This window comes from Labrus bergylta, chromosome 15 (assembly GCF_963930695.1).
Source record: "Labrus bergylta chromosome 15, fLabBer1.1, whole genome shotgun sequence".
Lineage (NCBI taxonomy): Eukaryota > Metazoa > Chordata > Actinopteri > Labriformes > Labridae > Labrus > Labrus bergylta.
Window position 1 is genome coordinate 16,081,932 of NC_089209.1, and position 19,096 is coordinate 16,101,027.

Here is a 19,096-nt window from a genome sequence, read left to right on the forward strand (position 1 = left end):
AAAGTGTCTTCTCTGAGAGCACCTCCAGAATAAAAGCTGTTTTCAGCTGCTGCTGCTGCTGCCACTACCACTCACTGGCACATTAGTGCACAGGGAACATGCAGACTCTCCCAGACACACACATTGACACTCCAGTAAGCACACACACACACACACACAAACTCGCGGTTGTAAATAGCAATAGTTGTTGTCTGCATTTTCGCTTACTTTCACACACACACATATAGCCCCACGCGCACACACACGCACACACACGCACACACACACACACTCTGTGGCACCTGTTTACTATGGTAATGAGTTGCAGCAGAGGGCGAACATCTGTAGCAGCACGACCCTGTTGAGACCGGGGGGTTGTCAAGCTAATCCCACAGCAACAGACACACACACACACAAATATACACACAAACACACACTCTCCCTCTGACATATTAGACTGCCAGCATCCACATGCTCCCAAACACAGGCTAACACACGCTTGCAGAGAGAGTTGCCGTCTCATTGGCATGCAGTTTATCATGTTGCTCTGCAGTCTTGCTCTACACTTTCTCCATCTGCACCGTGTCTTGCAAATGACTTTCTGCTGCCAAAATAATACAGCTTAGAGCATACACATCTTCCCTTCTCCTCTCCTCTCTCTTGGATTTCTCAGGTTTATTTTATCCCTGTGTCTTCTACATCTTTGGCATTTCCTAATGTGATACCTACCCTGCCAGTCATCCTTTCCTATACGTGTACTGACAGAATGAGTTGGTTGTTGTGACCTGAAACTTCCTACATTTTGCCTCATTTTGCATGATTCTAGTTGTGGTGACCCATCTCATAGCACTTGTCATTATTTATTTGCATCCATCTGTGCTATTATCTTACAGTGTGGTGGAGGTCCTGGAGAAACACGGCCTCCAGAAACCCATTTCATACGTGAAGAACAGCCAGAACAGCACAGAACAAGCCCACCAGCTGATGGTGAAACTGTGCCGCCACACAGGGCGCAAGTATGGAGATAGAAAGTTGCAATAAAAACCAGCACAAATGTCTTTCAAGATCCATCAAAGCATACGGAAAAATATTGTGCGTGTGTGCAGGAATCCTCCTGTGAGTGAGACGGTGTGGAGAGGTCTACTGCGGGATCTGCTCGACATGCAGCAGAACGTCTACACCTGTCTCAAAGCAGAGACGTGTCACCAGGTACTGCACCCCAACCACACAGCCAAAAGGCAATTATGTGGTATAATCTGATTTGTGCTAAAATATGTCCACTTTTGACAGAGAAAGCTGCTATGAAAGGTGACAAAGTGTCACATTTCACACCTGTAACTACATTTTGGTCCATAATTCACACACGGTGCTGCGAGTTTCCACCTCCTGAACCTCTGAATCCAGAGCTCTTTGATCTAACGTATTAAACAAAATTATAACCTTTGCTCAGTTTAACTCCCTCGCCTCCTGAGTTATAGCTGCTCTCCTCCCTGACTGCTGCAGGTCTTTGTTGAGTCCCTGCTGTGCTCAAGCCGTGTGGAGAACGTACGCCTGGCAGGGCAGCTCATGCACTGCTCCAAGGTAAATTAAGTCTTACTCATGACTTCACTTTACTGTGTTCTACTGCACACTGCACATTGCGGGTTTTCAAACTTTTAACCTAACTCATGCGGAGGTTGAATCTGCCGTCTCATCGCTCACCACATTTTACTGTGATGTTCAAACAGGACAACCAGGATGTTGCTGCTAGCGCGTCTTTCCGGGGTAAAGGTTACGCTCTGAAGGTGGCCTACGACAACAGCGTGGAGTTAGTGCTGGCGGCTGCTAGGGAGTACTTCAACTCTTCGACTACTCTAACAGACCCCTGCATGGGCCTGGCCAGGTGAGGAGGCAAATTACATCAAATGTTTCTTCACAAACGAGGGACATTTTGAAACTCGGTCTTGCTCAAAGTAATGATTTATGTTAGTCATGCTGTATTGGATATAAAAATAGGAGTTGGTCGTCCAAAAATCTCCATGCCAAGGTGTTTGTGTGCTGTCTGAGATGACCTTGTTTCTTGTTGATGTGTGAGAAACATCATTTATTTCTATGTGGGCGGATGCATGTTTTTGTGCTTGGACGACTGACAGAAAAAACAAAACCGTGGCTGCTCTTTTCATCTCCTATAGCGTGTTGTGATAACTTTATGCCAAGTATTTGCAAGAGAGTGCATGGGTGTATGTGGCTGGTTATAGATCTCAGAGGGAGGCCGCTGGGTGTCTAACCTTACCGTCTGTTCCTTGTGGGGAAGTGGGACAGTAATTGGGTCGTCATTCATTTATAGTAACTAATACAGAGGTCCCCCCCCTCCACACCGTCCGACAACATCATCCATTGTAACACACTCACGCTGTGTTTGTGCATCTGTGTGTTTGCTGCATGTGAATTTGAGATACGAGAATAGAAAGTAGTCTCCAAACATGTGCCTGTCGCTTTGAAATTTATAGTTTGTACACACTGGCAGCTTGTGTCCTTAAGATTAAAATAACTGCTACACAGACACACATTTTTATCCCATGAACTTATTACCAAGGACACACATGCTGGGACAAGTTCACAACAGCTCCTGCCTGAAAGGATGAGGTTAGCGACACCGGGTTTGCTCTAGGACAGGAACTATTCTTAAAAAACAAACTAACAAAGCTGGAGTCCCCTCTAACTACTACAATGATCCCACAGGAGAAATCAGGACAGACAGAGAGAAGCACACTTAGGAGACTGAGAAGGGCTCACATACATACACACACATATACACACACACACACACACACACACACACACACACACACACACACACACACACACACACACACACACACACACAGACAAAGAAGTGATAACATAGTCAACAGGTCCTTACTGTATGAATCACAAAAACAGCTTTAAATTGAAACATCTTAATTTAAAACTGCACAGGTCATAATTATTACACAATGCACCCAGTGATTACATTCAAAACGACTTAGTCCTGCATTGTTCAGATTGATTATTAAGGAGGGTTGGTTTGCAAAGCAAAGCAGCACTAGTGTTAAATAATTAGAGTTTTTGAAGGAATCCAACTGTCAGAAGTGCAAAGATGAACAAAGCAGAATTTGTTAAGATTGCGATTACTTTTTTTTCTTTTTAAAAAAAAATAAATTTAAGCTTTCAATAATCTCTCTCAGCCTTGGGCCTCGTGTCCACCAGCGTTTTTTTTTTTTTTCCCCAGGTCAGAAAAGCGCTAGCTGTGCGCTCGATTATTCCCCGATCAGACACGGAGAGGATGAGTAGGAGGTACAAGACAAGATCCATAGGCGGGAAATATCATACATATGAAAAAGATGTCAACTGTGCCTTTTTTTTTTTTCAAAAGTTGAAAGATATTCAACCTGTGTTCGGAGCAGCCTTTCAGAAAAGGAGGAGGGCTCAGTTAAAAGATGCTTGGCGCTGTGCTTTTTCTCCAGGTGGCCGTTTGCTGCTGCAAACACTCTCACTGAAAACAATTGATCAAAGAGCCCGGCGCACGGGAAAAAAACCACTAGGTGGACACAGGGCCTTATTTCTGACTTATTTGGATATCGTTATTGTGGGCCACATATCGTTTATCGTTTCCTGAGTTACAAACTCTTATAGAGTAATGGCTACAGAGTACATTGTGACTGGAATAAAATATTTGAGCACTTTCTTATCTAAGGCAGCCTCCACATAAAACACCTCACATACACATCACATTCACAGGCCTGCAGACACTTCACAGCACGAGTACATAATCAACATGCCCTCTTTCTGTCTCTCATTCGCCCATCCACAGCCCTTTCCATTTCTCCGCTCTCATTTGCCAGGACGAACCTCTTGTTCTTGGCAAGAACACCAGCCATGCTCAAAGAGTGCAGGATGTGTGAAGAGTGTTTCGAGTGTGTGTGTGTTTGTGTGCTTTTGTGTGCTAACCATTTCGAGTAAACTTGTATGTTTTGGATTGCTTTCGTTACACTGACAGAGCTTCTGAGGCACGTCTTCTTGTCTGCTAGTTGTCTTTGATCACAAAGCGTGAGGGTTCAAGAAAACTCTGGGTGTTTCGTCATTGAATGCACACCCCAAGGATACATTCCAGAGCTCCTCTCTTAGCTATTATTTAAGGTGGGATAATTTATTTGTAAATTTTTTTCCCCAAGTTTTCCTCTCCTCCCTTAAGTCTCTGCTGTATTTAGCTTTTCTGTATAATGCCGCGATGAAAAACTATGAAAATCACAGAGCACACTTGATCTGAAACAAGCGCACACACTCACACATGGAGTGTGCTGTTAAATATGCTAAGTGATGTGCTACATAATCCTATTAAGGGTAATGAGTTTGGATTTTGTTGTGAGAGAAAACTCCCCTGTCGTAGATCTGTCAAATTAGTCTAGACTTTGTAAATAAATGTGTCTGGTTCGTCTCATGTCTCTCATCATGATGTTGAAACTTAATGACTTAATATACTTTTGCTACAACTCTCAAAGTGAGTACCAAAATAAGGAAAACTCATAAAGTCATTCTCACTCTGAATGTCAAGATCCTGCTTTGGAACCACTTATACCAATACTAGCCATCCTTCTTTTTTTTTTTTTTAATCAAATTCCTCCAATTTAGAAGACAGTGAATGCTTTTACTTCTCACCTTTCTAAAGAATTAGTTCAAAATTTTAATGAAGACGATCAGTTCAACTCATATTTTTCTTATGAAGCTGATCAACCTTAACCAAGCACTAAGACGGGATGGGAGAAACCAAGAAGCCCAGTTCTGTCTGAAGGTGTTAAAACCCCAGTCATACTAAACCCTGTTACGAAACATATTATATCTAAAAATGGCTTCATTATGCAAAAGATTTGGAACTAGTGGTTTAGACCAGCGGCCAGCGCACTGGCCCAGCCTCAGGATCCATCAACAACTCCGTCATGAACAATCACGACCCAAATATCTGATATTTTTCCTCCAATCAGACTCATCTAATGAAAAATTGTTCAGTTTGGACCCCAAACGGTAGAGAACATGTGAGAGAACAAGGAAATGGAACAAAACAAAAATGTTTAAAAAGGTCTTCACAGACTTTTTGACACAATTTGATTTACCAGGCACACATTTGCAACCCACAGAAAGCTTCTCTGCAACCCACTTTTTGGGGTCCTGACCCACCAGTTGAGAAACCACTGGTCTAGACCATAAAGTCGTTGGGGAAAAAGTTCACGGAACTACAAACTCAACGGAGAAGCTGTCCTTTAGAAAGAATGCCGGTGACAGGCAGTTTCCTTTTTTGAAACCAGCTACGTGCACTTTTTTTATGCAGGCTGTGGCTGCAGTCCAAAGTCCAAAATGTTGATACATAACCCTAAGTCATGCAGTAAAGAAACCATTTAGCAACGATTCATGTGTCATCTTCCTTTTGGTAGATGGGCTCTGTTTGACCTCTCTCTCTTTCTCTGTCTCAAATAAATTTGACTTCCTTATGCAGATTACCTTACTACAGTTAATCCTCCAGCTTCTGCGATTAGAGTTGCGTCCTTAGCAACCAATCTCTTTTTTTAGTAAAGGTTTGTTCTTCAAAACAACGATGATCTATCAAGGGATGGCAGACCATTTCTGTGCATAATTGACCAATCAGAATCAAGTATTAAGCACAGCTGTGTAATAAAGCTTCTTATGAGTTATGTGTCCCTGATGTTGACTGGTTGTTTTCTTCATCAGGGCGTGTCTCCAGCTGATCATGGACTGTCCTCCAGCCATCCAGGACGAACTGGACCTCATCAGCGCCCTCAGCCAACTGGGAGACTTCAGCGTCAACATCCTGCCACTGCAAGGTACTTAAACATTTATTTCCCATGAAAGACAACATGCTGGAATAACCAAAACAATTCTTAAATTCCTTCATTTGTTGTCTGCACATCTGAAGGAGTCTTCATTCAAGCATTCTTGAATTGAACTGTAGAGGATGCAAAAGTGCCGTCCCATAACTCCGTAACCTATGTACCATCCAAAATGTCTCCCTCCCTGCTGTCAGTTCCTCCATCCCTCCATATGTCACTCCTTCATGCCACGATATCTCTATACAGTGTTATTTACGGTTCATCTGTTGAGCAAACAACATCTGCCTGATGGCCTAATTAGGAGCGAAGTGTTCTCTCTCTGTGTGCTCCCACAAACACAACCACACACACATACATATCTCTTTTATAACTCTGATCCATCTGTAAACCTGACCAATCAGTATTCACCTCCACGCTCTATCTCTCTGTCTTCTCTGGCTCCACATCGGTACCCCCCAACGCAGCAGTTTCCTCGGCATGGCTCTCTTTCGCTCTCTCTTTTAAAGGAAAACTGTGGAGCCAGAATGAACCAGCTTTGGGCCCCCACATCGCCTCACCTCTGAACCGAGGTGTTGTTTGCCTCACAGGCCTCTGCTTTCTTCCCCCTTTTTGCCCTCATCAAACTGAGCTGCCATAAAACCGCTGTGACAGAGAGAGACAACCTTTTCTCTCTTTGCATCACTTATTCCGGAGTATTCTTTTATTTTTTTTATACCTCCACTTCATCTGCAGCCCCTTTACCCTCACTCCTTCTTGTCCTCGCTCCCTGCTGTCTATTCACATCATTTTTCCAATGCTCACTCATTCTCACCTGCGACAAAAGTGAGGCCTTGAGAGTATTAGAAGAAAAAATGTGAAGGACAGAGAACTAAAAAAAAGGGAGAGAAGAATATGAAATGAATGAAGACTCTTCAGTATAATTTTTTTCGTGTTTCTTCTTTTGGATTATAGTATACTTTCTAAATCCTATTAGAAGCGATAAATGTCTCCGTGGCCTTTGCATTTCCAGCCCTATCTTTTTAGTATTTTTGCCCTCAACACAAGGACACAAATACTGTCGAGACACACGAAAACACAAAACACGTTTTTATTTTTCAATAAAGTAAAAGCTCCATCCCTGTAACTTTGCACACTCCTGAGATAAACATGCACAAGTTTGAAAGGATTCAAGCATGTGTAATCCGTCTTAGGCTGTCTCCTGCAGCCCTCCTACGGTGCCTTAGGCGATGCTTCCATCACATCACCCTACCCAGAATTCCCTTTAGGCCTCGCCCCAAGTTATGCCGAGCCATAAAGATCCTCAGCAGGGTGCAGAGCAAGCACAGAGGCCTGCTGAGGCACTAAACATGCTGTTTCTCAGCTCCTTCAGTGAAAGTTTAGAAAAATATGTGGAAGATGGATTCTTGGGGGCTTCTGTATCTTGAACTCAGATTGTGAAAAAGTTTTAAACCTGTCTAAACCTGTTCATTACTTTGCTTTGAATGGCAACAAACTGGAGGTTTTAGTTTATTTAAAGTCATATTTTTAGTGTCAAACAATGTGCATTGGATTCCCATAACTCTCTGTCACTAGTCTAAGACTATGGTATACTGTGTTGTTAGAACTATTATGAACATGTTGGTTTCCAGACTGATTGCACATTAAGAAACTCAGTGAGTTCATTTTTCTACATGATTGTGATTTGTAAGATTTCAGCTCATAATGGCCATCACAGTTTGGTCTGTGTAAACAAAATCCTCATGACCGGATCATTTTGCTGTCTTCTTCTTTCAAAATGACTTGAAACCTTAGTTCTCAACTCATGTGTCGGTACCCATGGGTCGGTAAGAAGTTGCTGCTTGCTTACAAAGGAACCACAAAAAACGGCTCCTTCTTACCTAGACTCTATCATCAATTTTAGTATCGGTTTGTCATTCTGAGGCTCGACCAGTTGAGATCCACCACATGATTATTCAATGCATCCAAACGTTTGCAGATTAATTGGTGTAGTTTGTGATCATTATCACCATTAGTTTCTCATTTACTTTAATCAAATGTGTACTTCTTTTTTAACATTTAAAAGTAAGCTGGATAGTCATTAATGCTACTTTCAGTTTTTATATGTAATTAACTCTCCAAACATTGGTTTGATTTGAGAGATTTCTTCCACTATATTCTTATTTGATCATAAAAAAACTGTAATCATATTCAATCAATATTAACCACTAAAGATGCAGGATTCAAATGTACTTTACTAACCACACAGACTAATACAATAATAAGCAAAGCAGTCTAACAACTCTTCCCCTTCCTCCCTCTTTTCCTCCCAGTGCGTCTGCGATCAGACCGTCTGTCACTCATAGAAGAATGCATCGCTACACCTCGCTCTACCGCCTACAAGCAGTCCACCACTCTGCTGAATCTCGCCTCACTCCTCAGAGTGGCAGGTATTTAAACACACACACTCTTACACACTCAACACTCTGTCTGTCACACTAACCTCATTGCATCGTCTGTTTATTTTTTCTCTTTTCATTTAAGTTTTAATATCTTGTGTTTTTCAATGAACACTCAATGAGCCAGACTCTTCTCTGGTCTGGTTAGTTCTCTCTCTCCCTCTCTCCCTCTGGGGGCATTTTCATGACAAGGCTCACGAGGTGAAGCAAGAAAGCACCACCCACACAAAGAACAGAGACGTACCCCAGCACGCGTGGGTACTTTCATCAAGTGAACCGACAGTTCTCACACACTAGAGGGGAAAATGCATCTTTACGGTCCCATCCAGCTTTACGGTTATGTTTGGACCGCATGCAGACCCTGAAAATGTAAACAAATTTCACACACACATCACTTAAAGTGCTTCAGCACCATTTTTTTCTGCTCAAGTTTCAGTTCTCACAGTTATGGGCAGGATCATTTCTGAAAGATTAAGATCCAACTGTGAACCAGGAAGATTAGTGTTTAAGGTGGTTTCTATATGACTGTCCATTCTTAATGCTAACTTAACTCAAGTTGAAAACACTCTGTTGTTGACTTACTGCTTTAGTTTTTGTATAAATCTAAGTTTCACTTCAGAATACTAAACCAGCCCTGTAAAAAAAAAAAGCTGAATTTCTAATTTGCCCTGCAGTCAAAGCAGCCGTTCAGCCTCTTTGAAACTCTGTTTGATGCCTCATATTACTTTAAAAAACAACAGATAAAAGTATTCATCCTTAAAACACTGTGAAAGCTGACGGATGTTGGCAAGGGCCCTTCAGTTCCAACTTAGTGCTCAGTTGAAGTTTTAGTGTGAACGACTCTGTAATTTTAATCTTTTTATCATTTATTTATTAACCTTCTTATTTGAATACATGTTTTCCCTGAAAATACTTAAAGGTCACATATCATTATCCTTTTCAACACGTTTAAATAAGTCTTAGAGCTCATGCCTATGAAGTTTCTAACTAAAATTCCACTCTGATCCTGTATTTGATCAAGTCTAGAAACCCCTCTATTTCAGCCCTGCTCAGAACAGGCTGTGTCTGTAGCTTTATATGCAAATTAGCTGTGATTGACCAAACCTTGTTGTAGACAGACTAGGGACACAGTCATGTTAGAACAACATGGTAAAGATTATTTTGCGGGGGCGCTGGTGGCGCAGTGGTTAGTGTGTCCACCCCATGTATGGAGGCTGGCGTCTCAAGCGGGCGGCCCGGGTTCACATCCCACCTGTGGCTTCCTTCCCACATGTCATTCCCCATTCTCTCTCCCTGATTTCCGACTCTATCCACTGTCCTATCTCTCCATTAAAGGCACAAAAAAAACAACAGCATTATTTTTGCACAATATGTGACCTTCAACATTAAACGGGGAAACTGGAGCAGAGAATAACAGATTTAAGTGCATAACATGGCAAGTAAAAGATGTGTACAGAATGTAAACAATAATCATCAATGCTGGGAAAAAGCTCAGTCTGTACATAAAAAGGACTGAGCTGTTTGAAGAAGCGTCAGGCACACACAAATTGCCAAGGAAGCTGCCCTGATTACTTTTAGTAAACTTACTTCAGATGTATTTTTATTTTTCCATCCTCTTGTGTTAACTGTCTTTGAGACAGACTATAAGCACTTGACCTGAAAAATATTTTCATCAGTCCTCTGGTGGGACTTCTTAATCAGTTTCTCCCATATTTAATTCCTTTTTTAAAATTCTCTTCTTGGATATGTTTTCACATCTTTACATCCCATAACCGTGTCTGAAGCTGGCAGTTTTTGGGTGGATTTTGGATCCTTAGCTTCACTTTGTGCTGTGAAAAAAAAAAAAAAGAAGGTATTTATTGAAACTTTTTCCAACCCTGCGCATCCATCCTCTAACACCCGACACAAAACTGACAGCACAAGATGAAGTATAAGGTTTCATCCTGGTGCTGCTTGTCCTTCAAAATGACACGGCTGTCATTCTCTCTGGATCTCCATTTTTGTTTTATCACTGTCCTCAAACGTATATGAGCGAGACTCCTCTATCTTTCTGTCTCTCTGTGTCCATCACTTTCCTTCACTTCTCTGTCCTTCTTCACCTCTTCAGTCATAGCTTGTTGGGTTTTCTCTCTCTGAATCCTGTTGCCAGCTCGAGGAAACCTGCTAACCGTCCTGGTGGCATTTTTGTGTGTCGGCTGCTCACATTCAGTCAGAGTGTAGCCCTCGCTGTGTGGCTTCGGGGGGGGGAAAAGGAGTCAGAGGGAGATGAGAAGAGGAATAAACACATTTTTAAATAAATAAATGCAGGGGGGGAGGCTTTTGAAGGGCGCACAGCTCTTGGGCTTCTTGGTGAATATTTAATGCAGGTATCACCAGCACACCAGTGAAAAAAACCCTCAGGGGTTCCTTCCTCTGTGTAGAGAAATGCTCCTTAATTTATTCAGTCTAGTGGGGCAGAGGTTATTAAAAAGGTGTGTTCATCAGAAAGAATCAGTTAATAAGATATTTAAAGTGAGAACACCAGTGTGCTGACTTGGACAGAATAATCCAGTAAAAATAACACAAAAAGAAGTTGTTGTTGAGGCTTTTTGGCTTTTTTTTAAATTATTGTCATTTTGAGGTTTTTTAATAACAAAGTACTTTCAGGCAGAACTGTGACATGTTATTATTTTAGTTCTTGTTCATAAGGGTTAGAAAAATAAAGAAGGAAAAGAATGGAAAATACAGACATCACAGAAATATAATTATAATCAGTAACAATAGTATAGAAAAAGAAAAACCTACAACAAACAGTTCTGTTTAACAAACACAGCCACAGAGTATCAAATACATTTAGGTAATACCCAAAAGGTAGAGGGAGTTCCTCCTATTCCTTCCTACTCTTCAGTCACTCATGGAAAGGTATCTCTCCAATATATATGTGTTAATATTTAACTCTGTTCACGAGTCTTAATGTCAGGCCAATTGTCACAGGAAGGCAGAAGGAGCCTCCCAGTTAATCAGTCAATCACAATTATTTATAAAGCCCTTTTAAAAACAGCAACATCTGACCAACGAGATGAGATGAGATGATGAGATGAGATTCAACTTTATTGTCATTACACATATACAAGTATAGAGTAACGAAATGAGGTTTGGCATCTCACCAGAAGTGCAAATAAGCAGAAAGTGCAAGAGTCTGTGCTATGTACAGTAATTACAAAATTTACAGATGTAGACTAAAAAAAGTGAATTATTAGGTATATATGGATGGCTGGATTAATGGGATACTATAAATATAAATAAATGCTATAAATATAAGTGTATTCTTAGGATTATAATATACAGATTAAGGTGCAGTGAGCATGCTATACTGGTTTACAGATAATATAAAGAATATGGACATATTGTACAGGTCGATAACTTATTGAGGTGATATGAACAAACTATAATACAATAATACAGGTGGATGAGAGATGTGTGTGTGTGACCAGGAGGGGGAAAGGGGGGGGTCAGCAGGGGGCGGTGTATGGTGTATGTGGAACATAATGCAACCCACAATATAGTTACAGAAAAAGGAGAAAAAGGAGAAAAACAACCTCACAGCTTGTAAACAATTAACTTATGGGTGAAGTACGGTTCATGAGGTGCTTTTGGTTTCCTAGAATACAAGAGTGAGAGTGTAAGGCACGTCACGCCCTTCAACGTGTTTGAGATGTCTGTGAATTTTACACGAGAATTCTTACATTTCAGCGCGGCTCTGTTACATGTAGGGTCAACGTACGCATCCTTGCATCTCCAATCTTCTTGGATTTGTGGTAACTGAACTCTACACAGCGGGGTGCTTTTTAGTGAGTTCTATCTGTTCTGTTCTTGACATTTGTCACCTTTCATCCAGACCCTTTGATTGGGCTGTCAACCACAGGTAGGGGATTTCGATTCCATTTTCCAAGGTGTGTGTTGAAAAAAAACACAGGAGAATGTATTCATGAACGTACAGTGAACACCATGCACGCAAATGCACACACACACACACACACACACACACACACACACACACACACACACACGCACACCTCCACTATATTGAGGTCTATCTTTACAGCTCTTGGTGACACCCTTTGACCAGCCACCCAGAAAACATTTGACCAAGGCCGCCTTGTAGGAAACACAGCATTTCTACCAATCACTTACTTTGCTTACACACACACACACACACACACACACACACACGCACACACACACACACACACACACACACACATGCACGCACGCACGCACGCACGCACACACGCACGCACACACACACACACACACACACACACACACACACACGGACTAACCCTGGGCCATCTTCTTCAATTCTTTGATCTTCACTTCTGATTGGTTTGTTTAGAAGTCCTGTTTCTGCCTTTGCCTCTTTTGATCCCTCTGTCCTCTCCTTTTTGTTTATTGATCTCCAGCTGAGATCAAAGTGTGTCCAGAGTCGTAGCATGAATTTTAATACCAGCACCAATCACACCTCAACTATAGATACAAAACTCTGATTTATTCCTCTTTAGCGAGATGTTATTTTTTTCATTTTGTTTACTCCGTCTCCCAAATGAACAGCTTCAGCTATACGTTTTTTGTTGTTGTGGACATGATTAATATGTATTCCTGAGTTTTGCCAGGGATGCAGCTAATACACTCTGACGTCCTAGCACTACAACCAATGTCCTGTCTTTATATGTGTCTGATTGATGTTTTATAAGAGGTCTGTTAAGATAGATGGTGAACCTGATATGCAGGATTATGAGATTTGCTTGTGTGTAGGCTCTATCGTGGAGACATATTTCAAGGTTTTAAAAGTGTCCATAATTGTGTCTATTTTATACTGTATGTTGAATTTCTTAAGTACTGAAACGTGTGTGTGTGTGTGTGTGTGTGTGTGTGTGTGTGTGTGTGTGTGTGTGTGTGTGTGTGTGTGTGTGTGTGTGTGTGTGTGTGTGTGTGTGTGTGTGTGTGTGTGTGTGTGTGTGTGTGTGTGTGTGTGTGTGTGTGTGTGTGTGTGTGTGTGTGTGTGTGTGTGTGTGTGTGTGTGTGTGTGTGTGTGTGTGTGTGTGTGTGTGTGTGTATCTAGGAGATGACAAGGCTACACGAAAAGGTCAAGTCCTGACCCTGCTGGCAGAGCAAGCTCTCCAATGTCAGGACTTCAAGGCCTCCTACATCCACTGTCAGGATCTCATGGCTGCAGGTATGTAGCTGACAGCCTTGTGCTGAAACCTGTCGAAAAAGCTCGTTTGAATCTCCCTTCTGGCTGTTTGCCTGTCCCCTCATTTGGCTCAATTAGAAAGGGGCATGAGGGCAATGGTTCCCCCACAGCTCACATTATCTGCCAAATTCACCAGAGTCTTAATAGAGGCAGCCTTTGATAACAGAGCTCCACCTGAGTGCTTGTAAAAATAAAGAGTGTATCCTCTGAAAATGTAAGAAAATTGTGTTTAGCTCGCTTTGTAAACAAAGCAGCGCGACAGTATCTCAACTTTGGCTAATAGTTCAACTTTAAAGGAAGAATGTGTGACATTCAATCAAGTATACCCTCTGTAAATGTCTCTCTGAGTCATGGCTTTCTACAGTGAGTGAGAAAATGTGTTGTTGTCGAAGGCGTGTTTACATGGATGGACGGCCCGTCTCATCACTTTGTGTATAAAAGCTGTTTTTTTTTCAAAGACTAGAGAAAAGAAGAACATACTCACTTCTTATTTGGATGTCACGTAATTGCCTTTAGATCACAGTCATTCCTTGTCAATGTATGTGCAATGTGAAGCTACAACCTAACTAAAGAGTGCTAACATTAGCCTGCTAACGCAACAATACAGGCCACAGGCAATTGCAGCTCCAGCCAAGGACAGTTTTGCCTGCCGCTTGCGCTAAACTTCTTCGAGAGGGGTTGAAGGTGTGTCGCTGAATAAGAGCGAGGCTTTAGTATGGCGGAGGTGTCGCCAAATAGCAGTTGGTTTTGGTTTCATGCCGGAGCTCAAGGGCGACATCTACTGGATCAAAAAGTCGCACTCTTTAATAGAGAATTTCAGACCTTTTTAATGTAATTTTAATGCTCCAGTGCTTCCCCCCCTACTAGAGTTCTTCATGGACTTATCATTGACCATCATCCACTCTCAGATGGTGAAAATTAAGTTTAAGTGACTCTGTGCCTCTTTATGTACAAGAATAATAATAAGGAAAAGGAAACCAACATAATATGTTGTGGAAACATTCAGCTCCCTAATGTTTCCTCTGCTGGGATTTAAAGTGTGCACTGCGATAATGATATTTTGCTTGATCCCCGTTTTTCATACACCACATAAAAAAAGCGAATACAATTTCACTGACTCTTTCCGACGAGCTGAGAAGGAGGAGGAAGCGGTGAGGATGAGAAAAATAAGGTGTCTGGAAGAGAGAGAAGGTGTAATCAGATAAGCACCGGTGTTCTCTGTCTGTGAACACAGTGGGAATAATTGAATCTGTTTGTGAGAATGAAGTCAGGATGGCATTGTGTTGCTTTTTGACTGTGATAAAGCTGGAACAAATGTGGCACTGTTATTACAATGCTCCCGCCTGATATTTCTTCAAGGGAAACGTGTGTAAGAGTTAAATATGTATTAATATCTCAAGGGCTTGGAAGGTTATACTTTACTGTGTCATCACTCTCTCTGCGTTTTATACCTCCCCTTTTTTGTGCTGCATATTATCAGACATCATGCAGTAGGTCGGTCTTTGTTTATGTAGAGCCCCTGGTTTTTTAATAGGATTCAGAATAGATTAAAAGACATGAAGGACAATGCATAAACAGAACAACTGCTTCTTAGCTATATTTGTAAAATATATATGTGTGTAAAAGGAGTAAAAATGTGCGACAATTTGACCTCATAATTTTTCTATAATCTCCACCTGCTGCTGAGTGAGTCACAACATATAAATACCAGGGTCTTTTCTAAGGTGAATATCTGTATTTTAATGGTTTTATTCAGTCTTAATAAAGGGTGAAATTTGGGTTTCTCTTTCAAAATTGTGTTTTTCTTCCAATGCAGATAGAAACTCATTTAAGTGATAATTTCTCTGTAATAGACCACAGTGATATTCTATAAAAGCGTGCCTCTTCCTCTTCACTGAAAATGTTTGACTTAGTTTGAGTACTTAGACAAGTTGATTTATGTAGCACTTTTTTTAAGGGTTCATTTTTGGGCTTTTTATGCCTTTATTTAGAGAAAGGACAGCGGATAGAGTCAGAAATCGTGGAGAGAGAGAGTGGGGATTGACATGCGGGAAAGGAGTCCCAGGTCGGATGCCTCCCGCTTGGTGGACATGGGGCGTGCACACTAACCACTAGGAACTGCACCCCTTATACAGCAGTTTTCATAGAAACAAGTCACATACTGCTTTACAAGGATGAAAAATACAGAAAATGAAAATAAGAACAATAATGCAATTCCCACATAAATAAACAACAACGACAAATATAAAGACAAGGCAAGACTGTCACATGATCGCAGATAGGAGCAGGTAAACATTCCAAACACTGTTCCCAGATATGTAAAGTTGCAGTGTATGAAAAAATGATGAGGGATCATTACCCTAATTCCTATCTAAGCAGGTGTGTTTTTAACTGGTTTGTAAAACCACCAACAGATTTTGCAGAACTCAAGGAAGGGGCAAAGCATTCCCAAGTTCGGGAGCTATGGGCTGGAAAGCTGTATCACACCACAGGTCTTTAGGTGTGTACGAGGAACAGAGAGCAACTGCAGAGTGTTTGACCTCAGGGTACAGGTTTGGATGATTTCAGCCAGATAATTGAAGCCTGACCATGTAGGGATCTGTAAGTGAGAGTGACTGTAACAGGGAGCCAGTGAAGGGCTCTAAGTACAGGAGTGATGCTGCACCGTTTGTGTGACCTTGTTAGTACCCTGACTGCAGCATTCTGTACTGACTGCAGGCGATTGAGGGCGGACATACTGAGAGAGGTCAAGAGAGAATTAGAGTAATCAATGTGGGATGAGACGAAGGCGTGTTGAGCATCTTAAGTTCAGCAATGGAAACTGGAAATCTCAGTTTACTGATATTTCTTTAATGCTTAAAACATGATTATGTGAGCTGTTTAATGTGGCTGTCAAATGAAATGATTGCTCAAAAATAACTCGGCTTAGGCGGACTTGGACTGGCAGCTTGGGAGATGGACCCAATGTTCTGCAGGACTGAAGGGATTAACCTATCAGCATTGAGCTTTCAATAATTGTCAGTCAACCACTGCTTTATAGCATTTATGTGGTCGAGGAGCTTAGGTAACCTTGAGGCCTCACTAGGTTTGAATGTAAAGAGGAGTTGTAAGTCATCTGCGTAAAGATGATGTGCTCTATTAAAACTTTTTATGTGTACCATGTGTGGGTATGCCATTTGTCATTAGTTTGGGTACTTTACACACACATCATTGCATTTTGGTTAAGGGCGTTTTTTCTTTCTTTATACAACACAGAGATGTAACATTGGTGAATCTTTCTATGTGACTCTTCTATATAAACTGCCTTCTTGTCTATATTCTCAACTGACTCCTTAAACTTAGAGCAGCAGTAACCTTTGGCCTCATTTGCATATCATGGATTTTATTCGATCATCTAGGTCTGAGCTACAGAGTCAAACTGATGATAGTATTTTACCAGCATGGATGATTCTATAGGAGTAAGGATTATTTGATCAGTGGATACATATGTTGCTATACTCTGTTTATTGATTGTTTGTATGTGAATGGGAATTTTCCTGACTCAGTTTTCTTTTGTGCAAATTTTCACTTTTCACCGAAGTTCAAAAATGTTTGACCGACTTTCATTTGACGATCAACTACATCACTCATCAATGAATCTTTGCCATGTAAAATGTAAAATATTGTCTGTGTCAGTATTTCAGTGTCTTTCTTATCCAGTTAAAAAAAAGTCCTCACTTTCCTCTCTTTTTTTTTTTTTCTCTTTGCCCCTTTTTCGTTACCCTGACTTAACCTCCTCTGCCCTCTGTGTTTGCCTCCATCTGTTCTTCCTCCAGGTTACAGTCCTGCATGGGAGGTGTGCAGTCTGCTTGGTCAGTGTGAAGGCTACACAGCACTGCAGGCCCGGCAGGAGCTTTTAGCCTTCTCTCTCACCCACTGTCCCCCCGACAGCATCCACAGCCTGCTGGCTGCCTCCAGTGACCTGCAGACTCAGGTCATTCTTCATCGTTTTTCATCATTAGACCAATATGACTTTACCAACTAGTGCAGATTCTTACAGTACAAGCGTTTGTTTTTTGTTTTTGAGTTTTCTCTGTCATTGAGAGGTCATAATAGTATGTCAGCAAATGATAAATATCCTGGAACAATAAGATTAATTTAATAAAGTCTTTTGAATCCAAAGTAGTTTAAAAATCAGTGATTTAATACTTAAATTTAAATGAGTACTGATCTGTTATGATATGCAGCCCAAAGATGAACAAACAAGGTCTTTTCTCCTGAAAGTCTGTTGATTCTTCTTCAGTTGTACTCTTAGGTCAACACTTTATTGGGCCGCTGTTCACTCACGTCTTAGCAGGGATAATGGCTGGAGAGGGAGGGGTGATACGGAAAGAAAAATGTATAAAACATGTTTGAGTCTCTTGTGACTAATTAACAGGCTAAAGAAAGCGCTGTATCATCAGTGTGAACACAGAGCTCAGAACAACGCAGAGTGACTTTGACTTCACTCTCTTTTGAGAAAGTCATTACTAAATGAGATATTAAGTTAGAATATTTTAAGTTAATATATTTTTTTATATTTCACATTTGCTGTTTTCATGTTTAAAATGTCAAATATCATTCCTTTAAAGAAAACTTATAAATATATATGTCCCATATTTAGCAGAGAAACACCTTGATACACTGCTGTCAATTACTTGTAAAAAGGACTTTTAATTAGAATAGCTGGAGTATGTATTGATCTCAGATCAATCCTTCTATTTCCCCACCGGGGGGTCTAAAGGTTACGATCTCGCTTAATGATTTACAAATAAGGAAAGTAGAACCAAAATCCTATCAGAATCTATGAATATGCTTGTTTTCATCTTTTCACTAAAGAAAATTATATTTTCCTTTTGGGTTAGGGTTAGGGTCAAACTCTGAAGAGTTTATCAATGTTTGCTTCTTCTCACAGTTCTATAGACATTTTACATTCACAAGTGGACTTGAGTTAACTTGAAGGGCTCTCAGGCTAAACATTTTTGCAAAGCTTTGTTCTAGACATTAAATATTATGTCTTTAGTGGTTCTCTCTCTCTTCAAAACACATGTGAAGAGTCTGATACAAAACTGACCAAAAGAGTTACCTATAGATCCAATGAGATAAAATAAAGAATAACAAATCTCATATTTAAGTTTCTTTCTTTCCTCCTGTATCTGTCCTGCAGGTGTTGTATCAGACAGTTAACTATCAAATGGAGCCTGTTAATACAGAGAGTGGACGAGAGGCGGACGAGACAGACTCTGTGAAGGTGTGTGTATGTATATCATTGTTTTTTGTGATATCATTTTTGTCTCTAAGTTGATTTGCTGAAATGTTTCTCCTATATTTCTTCATCATTCCTTTATGGGTGTGACTCCGTCTCTCTTTTTTCAATTTGTGTGTTTTCCTATTGTTCCATATTTGATGAGCTGTAAATCTAGTGTTAAGGTTGCTCAGCTGCCGTGGTTTATTTATGCCTCCCCTCCATCCTCTCCTTCAGCACCGCCAGCTTTATGAAGCCGTGAGTGGGTGTTAATGTTTCATGACTTGCATTGCATCCCCTTTGTGTGAGGACGGGTGCTCATTTG

General features: G+C 41.0%; 1 protein-coding gene across 1 annotated transcript in view; it reads left to right on the top strand.

Annotated features, from left to right (window-relative positions):
* Positions 1-19,096, top strand: part of nbas (NBAS subunit of NRZ tethering complex) — a 157,896-nt gene that overhangs the window by 52,666 nt on the left and 86,134 nt on the right. Inside the window, exons 28-36 of the mRNA XM_020642042.3 lie at positions 873-995; positions 1,086-1,188; positions 1,483-1,560; positions 1,707-1,861; positions 5,722-5,834; positions 8,150-8,266; positions 13,377-13,490; positions 17,324-17,481; positions 18,694-18,777. Of these exons, the coding sequence (XP_020497698.2) occupies positions 873-995; positions 1,086-1,188; positions 1,483-1,560; positions 1,707-1,861; positions 5,722-5,834; positions 8,150-8,266; positions 13,377-13,490; positions 17,324-17,481; positions 18,694-18,777 (1,045 nt within the window). The remainder of the gene's footprint in view (positions 1-872; positions 996-1,085; positions 1,189-1,482; positions 1,561-1,706; positions 1,862-5,721; positions 5,835-8,149; positions 8,267-13,376; positions 13,491-17,323; positions 17,482-18,693; positions 18,778-19,096) is intronic.